The sequence below is a fragment of the Sycon ciliatum genome, chromosome 9, assembly GCF_964019385.1.
Source record: "Sycon ciliatum chromosome 9, ocSycCili1.1, whole genome shotgun sequence".
Classification (NCBI taxonomy): Eukaryota; Metazoa; Porifera; class Calcarea; order Leucosolenida; family Sycettidae; genus Sycon; species Sycon ciliatum.
Window position 1 is genome coordinate 22,039,312 of NC_088651.1, and position 10,000 is coordinate 22,049,311.

The window sequence follows — 10,000 nt, forward strand, 5'->3', positions numbered from 1 at the left end:
ATGCGAGTGTGTGAATCCAGATTAGTTTGGTAGGCGTCTGATCATGGTGAGCCACGGCTTACCCAGCTAACGTGGGACAATGTGTGTGACAACGCCCCTTATAGTTATAGTGTATTCAGTTCGGTTTTTGAACTGCGATGTTCCTGGCGGGTTGTGCCAGCGTAGTGCAGCAAGAGTGCTGTGGTTTCAGGTCCTATTTGGAGGACAGTTCTTTCCCTTTTGACCCCGTGAGATCGTGTGAACCTGGTGTGCTTTTACTTCTATTTTATGATTTGTTATCAGTTCATTTCTTCTGTCTACTCTAAACGTTATCATTTCCGATATAATTTGCCATCTTCCGGTTGACGCTGTTGTTCGTAACTCCACACTAATTTTTTGAAAATCACGAGGGCGTGATTATCTGTAGGAAGGGAGGGTGTAGTATCCCTGCCCGACCAATACGGAAGCAGTACGGAACTAATACGGAGCTTTGCCTGATGTATATTTAGTGTATCTCCGTATGTAAGCGTACGGCGTCTGCTGCATATAAGCGGCTGCGCATTTCTGTTTTGATGAAGATTAGATTAGATTAGATTGGATAGCAATGAAAGCTAACTCGAAGAATAAGGATTCAGCCTCTAGGTGAGCACCGGAGAGAAAGTCAGTTATTTTGCCGCTTCTTCTTTCACGAACGATTATATCTCAGGTGTGTACCTGAAAGTAGAATAAAAGTAATTCGTGTTGATTTCACCGCGCCTACCACTCGGCTACCTATTACATATGTATGTGTGTATGTATGTGTGTATGTATGTATGTATGTATGTATGTGTGTATGTATGTGTGTATGTGTGTATGTATGTGTGTATGTATGTATGTATGAATGTATGTATGTATGTATGTGTGTATGTATGTGTGTATGTATGTGTGTATGTATGTGTGTATGTGTGTATGTATGTGTGTATGTATGTATGTATGAATGTATGTATGTATGTACATGTATGTGTGTACATAAGTGGGTATACCAAGGTTTCAACAGTGCTCAACACCACAGGGGCGGAGCGTAACCACAAAGGTCAAAAAGAATGGTTTCACCAATTATAGAAACATACGTTGTAACGCTGCGTTTCATGCACGTAGCTAAATGCTAAGGCAATCATCAGACAACTAATGCTTTTGTCGCGGGATAGCTTGTTCTTATTGTGGGGGATACGCATGGGCATGTAGAGGAGGTGTGAGCTATCAATGCAGGGCATGCATGGAAAGAGCGAGTGATAATAATAATAATTTTAATTACATCACTGGATGGGCATGCGCAGTAGGCGCGAACTATATACATGTATGTGTGTATGTATGTGTGTATGTATGTATGTATGTATGTATGTATGTATGTATGTATGTATGTATGTATGTATGTATGTATGTATGTATGTATGTATGTATGTATGTGTGTATGTATGAATCCCTACTTTGCAGAAAAGCCACTTCATTGCTGTGTGGTGTAGACCAGGCTGAAAAGTGGTGGTCAATTCTTCAGCCTTGCAAGCTGTTGAATGGTGCAATCCCAGCACAAGCTGCTATGGCTTCTGCTGTAGCATCGCTATCATCGCCTCTGGCGATGGGCGTCCAATGGTCCAATGGTGTATGTATGTATGTATGTATGTATGTATGTATGTATGTATGTATGTGTGTATGTATGTATGTATGTATGTATGTATGTATGTATGTATGTATGTATGTGTGTATGTATGTATGTATGTATGTATGTATGTATGTATGTATGTATGTATGTATGTGTGTATGTACATGTATGTATGTATGTATGTATGTATGTATGTATGTATGTATGTATGTGTGTATGTATGTATGTATGTATGTATGTATGTATGTATGCATGTATGTATGTATGTATGTGTGTATGTATGTATGTATGTATGTATGTATGTATGTATGTATGTGTGTATGCATGTATGTATGTATGTATGTATGTATGTATGTATGTATGTATGTATGTATGTATGTATGTATGTATGTATGTATGTATGTGTGGCAATGCTAGTGAGAGGTTCTAATAGATTGTCTGCTTCTCGCGCTTGTCTGAATTGTAACACCATCTACATTCTCAAAATGCGAAGACTCCACTATAGCCATCCACTATAGCCATCCACTATAGCCATCCACTATAGCCATCCACTATAGCCATCCACTATATCCATACATCTTCACTACACTCTCCAAACGGTCTCTGGGCTACACCAATCACTAAAAGAAAAAGCCCGAAAATTCGAATAATTTTAATATCTTGTCACAATTATCAATGGAATTCGTGACTAAAGAGAATGATGAAACTACAATAGGATTTATACACTTGGAGTGGAACAGCGAGAATACAAGCATAGTAAGAAAAATAGCACAAACCTAGGAACAATGTGCACAGGTAATAAACTATAGGTGAGGTGAGAAATGATAGGAAATTCAGCAAGTGCAGTGTGACAATGGACATGCATGTGCAAGTGTGTGTGAGTGCGAATTTACTGGAATAGCGTAAGTGCGGTGACATTTTCTTTTTGTTTACAAAGATTTGGATCACGAATGCGAATGTAGACTGCTTCTAGAACTTTCAACTGCTTGAAACTACTTGCAGAACGAACAACACTGAACCAAGAATCATCATAAATTTCACGACACACGGGGTGTGAAGGCAGAGGCGGTGAGAAGAAGAAGAATACATCGGCAATTAAATTGCATTTGTTGTCTAACCCCGTGTGTCGTGAAAGTTATGATGATTCTTGGTTCAGTGTTGGTCGTTCTGCAAGTAGTTTCAAGCAGTTGAAAGTTCTAGAAGCAGTCTACATTCGCATTCGTGATCCAAATCTTTGTAAACAAAAAGAAAATGTCACCGCACTTACGCTATTCCAGTAAATTCGCACTCACACACACTTGCACATGCATGTCCATTGTCACACTGCACTTGCTGAATTTTAATATCTCTTTTTCTTTTAGTAATGCGATTAATAGTATAAGTGAAGCGGACATTACAAAATGATGAATGAGAATACATGTATCTAAAATGGTTGTTCCTAATCGATTTTCTTGAGACTATCATCAGGGAAAATCGTCTCACAATAGACTAAACAGCAACAGCAACAACAGCAGCCGGGTTCAACGTCCTCCTCCTCCCCGCCGCCACCACCACCGCCGCCACCACCACCGGCAGACTTCATCTCCACTCCACTACACAGTGGCCAAAAACGGAGAAACTCCCACCTCTCCCCACCAGAGGCTGGAGACCTGAAGAGATCAAACGGATCTGCGCCACAACATGACCAGCATGATGCGCAGCCACCCCAGCAGGATGCCCAGTCCTCTCATGCCCAATGATGGATTCCAGACCTCTGCGACTGCTAGTGACTAATGCATTCAGCCTGAGCAACAAGATAGGTGCCCTGCAGCATGCAATCCTGCAGTATAATGTAGACGTGGCAATAGTAACAGAAACGAAGCTCTGCTCAGATAATTCCTCCCATGAGTTGACCATCCCAGGATACTCACCCCCTATAAGGAAGGATCGAGATGCCCATGGTGGCGTGTGGCAGTGTGGGCTAGGAGTGAACTATCCATTACCCACCACGACGATATAGATTGCCGTGATCACGAGCTTTTATGGATTTCCCTGGCAATGCACTCCGGAACAAAGACTGTTCTGGGTGCGCTCTACCGGCCTGGCTCTTGTGCAGAGACAGACACCAGCCTGATGGACTACCTAGACAACACTTTGGATGATGTCCGCCGTCTTGGCAGCAATGTGATAATTGCAGGGGACTTCAACGTGCATAATTCAGCCTGGCTACAGAGTAGCAAGACTACCCGAGCCGGTGAATGCCTGGAGGAAGTCTGCGCAGCACATCATCTTGTCCAGCATGTCACCCAGCCAATCCGCGGCAACAATACTCTCGATCTTATCATCTCCGATTTCCCACACCCCGTATGCACCACAGCCTATGCACCACTTGGACGATCTGATCATGCCGTTATCATTGCCGAGTTTCTCCAACAGCATCCACGACGCGAAGATCCTGCTGTTCGACAGGTTTGGAAATACGCCCTTGCTGACTGGCACCGCCTGAGAGCCTACCTCCGCAACATAGACTGGCCCGCCAAGATCCATGGGTGTGCGGAGCAGTCCTGTCAGCGCGTAACTGATGTCATCATGCATGGAATGAAACAGTTCATACCATCCAAAGAGCTTGTGGTGCACCAATCCAACCCTGTATGGTGGACACCGGACTGTTCTAACGCCAATCATGCCAAGGAGCGGGCATGGAAGCTGTGGCGACGCAATCCCCGCAACGATAACCACAAGGTCCAGTACATCACAACTGTTAACCACGAAGTGGAAGCGTGTCATGCAGCGCGATTAGCACATCAACGTAGAATTCGCAACAAGCTTACTGCAGGTTCCCTCCGGGACAAAGAGTGGTGGTCAACCATCAAGAGCGCAGCAGGCAAGGGACGTTGCTCTGACATCCCCCTGCTGACCAACCCTGCAGGACAAGAGTTCCACTCTTCTCGTGAGAAAGCCGAGTGCTTTGCAGCGCATTTTGCGAACAAGTGTAGCCTTGGCAATAACGACCTCTGTGCTGCTGACCTGCCTGACCTGCAACGACCTGCCTATGCCACGCTAAAGCACATTCACTTCCGCGCAGCAACGGTCAAACGGCACTTGGCGAACTTGGCTGTAGCAAAAGCAACTGGACCGGATGGCATCTCTGCTCGTGTGCTCAAGATGTGCTCATCTGAACTTGCAGACCCACTGGCAAAGCTCTTCGCCCTCTGCTTCTTAGCCGGTGTGCAACCTGGGGCATGGAAACTTGCCCATGTAGTCCCAGTTCACAAACGGTCCTCCAGATCTTTGGCATCTAACTACCGACCAATATCACTGCTAACGATCATGTCGTAAGTCATGGAGGGCATTGTAAACACGCAACTGGTTAACTACCTAGAGAAGCATGAGGTGTTGCCAAACAGCCAGTTTGGATTCCGACGTGGTAGAGGAACCGCAGATATCTTAATGGCTCTCCAACATGAATGGGTCCACACCATAAGTACTGGCGGTTGTGTCCAGGTCCTCGCCGTGGATATTGCCGGTGCGTTTGACCGGGTATCGCACACAGGAGTGCTGTACAAAGCAAAGCAGGCCGGCGTCGACGGACGCCTGCTTGTATGGCTACAGGACTACCTCACCAACCGAAACATCCGCGTTGTGGTTGGAGGCCAGACGTCAAATGCTCAACCCATCCAGGCTGGTGTCCCCCAAGGCAGCATCCTAGGACCCAGCCTCTTCCTTCTATACACCTGTGACATTGAACAATGTTTAACTCCAGGAACGCAGCTGAGCAGCTTTGGAGACGACACCACACTCTACAGCTTAGTACAGCCAACTGACGATCTCCAACAGTCCACCGCCTCCCTCCAAGAGTCCCTCAACAGTCTTGAGGAGTGGGGCCGCAAGTGGCGTATCTGTTTTGAGCCAGCCAAGACACAGCGCATGACTCTACATTGCAAGCACGTTCCCCCTGCACTCCACCAGTCACCTTTGGAGGTGAAGCACTCCAGGAGACAGATACCCTGAAGCTGCTGGGAGTCATGCTCGACCCTACTCTCTCCTACAGAGCGCACACTCGCAGTGTTGCACTGCGTGCCTCCCAAAGGCTGGGTTTCCTACGAAAGGCAGCACCCATCCTGGACGACCATGGTCGAGTGACGGTCTACAAGGGATTCGTGCGACCCCTACTTGAATATGCCCCACTGGCCTGGTCAAGCGCAGCCGCAACTAACATGGCCCAGCTGGACAAGGTTCAGCAATGTGCCCTGCATTTCCTGGGACCTGGAACCATCCTCCAAAGTCTTCAGCTTCGTCGGATGGTGGCAGCCCTGTCATACTTGTTCAAGCTGCACTACATTCCAGGGCCTCCCCAGGTAAAGGCCATGCTGCCACCAACCAAGCCCCCTGCCGTAGCTAGCATGTGCACACGGCAAAAACGTCAGACGCACCATGCCTTTCAGCTGAAGTGGACACCCCCTCGCACAGCCCCTGACTACCTCCTGCGATCCTTCCCCTTCTTCGCCATCACACCCTGGAACAACCTGCCTGCGGACCTCCTGCTTCACGAGCCTCATTCAAGACGCTTCCAAACCTTCAAGGTCAACGTATGTAAGGATCTAATCCGAAAGAGATGGCTGTGGTCCACACAGTATCTGTGACGATGATATTGAGATTTGAGAGCCATTTAGTATTTACCTCTCTACTACTACTTGCTTGTTATGATTATTGTTCTCTTTCTTCATTTTCCCTTCTGGTTTAGTCATTACACGTATTTATAATTATTATTTGGTGCAATACTAGCGCCCCTTTCTCGCACCAAATTATTATTTTTGCTACCTGACCATGCACCCCCACCCCCTTTTTTTTCGATGCCAGGTTGCAACGCTAACGCCGAGACCCCTGGTCGGTCGAGTTGCTCCCTGTACATCGGCACGTCGTCCCTACATCCCCTGTGTCTTGTCTTGTGTTTGTCTCCACATGTCTCTTTGTAGGGCTGTGTTCCCAATAAAAAAATAAAAAAATAATAGAGGCTATACGGAGAAACAAACTACTTATAGGTTATCGGATAGTGGAAAGTATACAAGGTGAGGTGTGAAAAAAAAATAAACAGGGAGAGAAGACGAAAGAAATTAGAAGAAAAGATGTGAGAGTGTTCTGACGGTGTGAGCTACTACAAAAGGTGAGTGAAATGAAGGCGTGGAAGCAGGTGAATGTGATAGAGTGAGGAACTGTGAGGTGTAGGTGTCTGCGAATGAATACGTGTGTGAATGCTAGGTGAAGAGTCTCAGTTTTGTGACATTTTCTTTCTGAATGCATAGATAAGGATTGTGTTTACGGATGAAAACAGCTTCTAATACCTTAAGTTCACGAAACCTACGAGCACAGCACAAAACAGTGAAGCATGAATCATCATACACTGAGCGGCATTGGCTACTAGACAAGAGGTGTTTCTTAATTGCTGACCCCTTCGTTGTGGTTTCACCTTCAGTCCGGTTATCTTCATCTTGGTTGTCCAACTCACTCTCTTCATCACTGCTCTCACCTTCCTCATCCTCTTCCTCTTCCATCCCGTCCTCTGCACCCAACGACAATCCCACGCTACTGCTCGCTGCCAGTCCATGTCCGGTTGTAGATGCCATTACCAGCGCACGAGTCATGCTCCTTGTTACTGGTCTCCGTACCTTTGTTTGGCCATTTCCTTCAGTCTCACGTACCTGTGTACTTGTAGTACGTTCAACCGGTACTGTAATAGTGTGGTTCTGTTGTAATTTTGCAACTGGCACCTGTTTGCGGGGTCGGCCTCGTCCAGGTCGCTGGGCTTTGGCTCCATCTGACAATAGGGCTTGAAAGTGCTACGTCACAGCATAGCAACAATTTCAAAAATTCGAAAATTGGATCCACTTGGATCCAGTTTTTGTATGGATCCAAGCACATTTCGAGCCGTCTTACTCTCAGCAAGGTGATGTAACCAGTGAAACTGACTGATTTGGCTACTGGGGGGGGGGGGCTTGGTTACAACTGGTGGCGAAATAAAAGTCACACCTGCATGCGACATGAGTGGGTTGCTATGCACCCACATACTTAGGCAATAGCAAAGTCACACCTTAGTGGATCCAAAAATAGAAATCTGATGTCAACTTACTACTCCCTGGCCGTTTTGACGTCATCACTTTCAAGCCCTATAGGTACAATGGTACATGTTGTTTGACGCGTGCGTTCAGGTGCTGAAGGGTTCTTCCTACATATCGGCTATCACTATGCCGACATTCAAAATGATAGATTACATGGCTAATCAGTTGGGTAGAACCCTTCAGCACCTGAACGCATGCGTCAAACAACATGTACCATTGTACCTATTGTCAGATGGAGCCAAAGCCCAGCGACCTGGACGAGGCCATCCCCGCAAACAGGTGCCAGTTGCAAAATTACAACAGAACCACACTATTACAGTACCGGTTGAACGTACTACAAGTACACAGGTACGTGAGACTGAAGGGAATGGCCAAACACAGGTACGGAGACCAGTAACAAGGAGCATGACTCGTGCGCTGGTAATGGCATCTACAACCGGACATGGACTGGCAGCGAGCAGTAGCGTGGGATTGTCGTTGGGTGCAGAGGACGGGATGGAAGAGGAAGAGGATGAGGAAGGTGAGAGCAGTGATGAAGAGAGTGAGTTGGACAACCAAGATGAAGATGACCGGACTGAAGGTGAAACCACAACGAAGGGGTCAGCAATTAAGAAACACCTCTTGTCTAGTAGCCAATGCCGCTCAGTGTATGACGATTCATGCTTCACTGTTTTGTGCCGTGCTCGTAGGTTTCGTGAACTTAAGGTATTAGAAGCTGTTTTCATCCGTAAACACAATCCTAATCTATACATTCAGAAAGAAAATGTCACAAAACTGAGACTCTTCACCTAGCATTCACACACGTATTCATTCGCATAAACCTACACCTCACAGTTCCTCACTGTATCACATTCACCTGCTTCCACGCCTTCATTTCACTCACCTTTTGTAGTAGCTCACACCGTCAGAACACTCTCACATCTTTTCTTCTAATTTCTTTCGTCTTCTCTCCCATTTTAGTTTTTTTTTCACACCTCACCTTGTATACTTCCCACTATCCGATAACCTATAAGTAGTTTGTTTCTCCGTATAGCCTCTATTGTGAGACGATTTTCCCTGATGATAGTCTCAAGAAAATCGATTAGGAACAACCATTTTAGATACATGTATTCTCATTCATCATTTTGTAATGTCCGCTTCACTTATACTATTTATCGCATTAATAAAGTTATTGTCTCCTCGTCGCCTTTTCATTTTCTTTTAGTGATTGGTTTAGCCCAGAGACCGTTTGGAGAGTGTTGTAAAGATCTATGGATCTGCATTCTCGGCATGGCTTAGTACTAGCACATCACCAAAGCTGATGTGAAATATTTCATAAGCATTTTAATTGTGGCGTTTTGAATCGGTGCCGAATGTAGTCGAAATGAAATACCGTAAACTGCCTAATAGTGGCGACGGATTAATGTTTGCGAGAAGAGCGTAGCACGAATATTAACCAGGGTGAAATCAAGCTTCAACAGTGGTGTATGTAGGTGGCCCCGGTGCTTCGCAAACTTTTGCCATCGAAAACTTGTGCTGGTTCTAAGAAATCGCGAAGATTTAGTGACGCGAATATTGGGCGGCTTACAGCAGCTGCTGAAATTGCGCAATCACTGGGTTTGAGGGCGACTCAAAGTATTTACAGTACCTTGTCTAGCCTGCGGATGACAACAGGGGAAGGAGTACGGCTGCCAGCTGACCATGCAGCCATGGCCGTATCTGCAGACCTCCACCTGGACATCGCTCTCCAGTCCGCACAGCGCCGCCGGCACGATCCTGATGTACCCGCCGTTCTGCCGCACGCGGCACTGCAGACGTCGGCTGCGACAGCAGTCGCGACACGTCGACCAATTGTTGCGGTATATTCGCGGGCGGCAATCGTGCTGCAGACAACGTACACACGGTGTAATACACACAGAACATCAAGGGCAAACAAGGCTAATTTGTCGCTTCTCTGAGTTTCATAAAAGGGGGTTTGTCAACTGACAACCGCTCTATTCAGTTGCAATACTGCTTACATAATCATATGGTAATCCCCCCCCCCTCCCCACCCCCCCCCCCCACCCCCACCCCGCCCCGCCCCGCCTACAGATGGTGCATACAACAGTCACCGAATGCCACAGTCAGATTTCAGTAAAACATATTAATATTAATATTTATTCACAATCACGTGGCACTAGCCAATGAAATGGTGATGTGGGCGATAGCCAGCCATGGCGGTAATAGAGTATGTTCGCATGTTTTAAAGTTGTTCTCGGTGAAATCCGACCGGAAGTGTATATTCGGCGTCCTCAACTTGCACGGCCCT

The 10,000-nt window shown here is 46.4% G+C and overlaps 1 protein-coding gene across 1 annotated transcript in view; it reads right to left on the reverse strand.

Moving 5' to 3' along the window:
• The window catches only part of LOC135824350 (ADAMTS-like protein 1), a 35,259-nt gene that overhangs the window by 19,380 nt on the left and 5,879 nt on the right, over positions 1 to 10,000 (reverse strand). Inside the window, exon 4 of the mRNA XM_065337082.1 lies at positions 9,341 to 9,575. Coding sequence (XP_065193154.1) covers positions 9,341 to 9,575 — 235 coding nt within the window. The remainder of the gene's footprint in view (positions 1 to 9,340; positions 9,576 to 10,000) is intronic.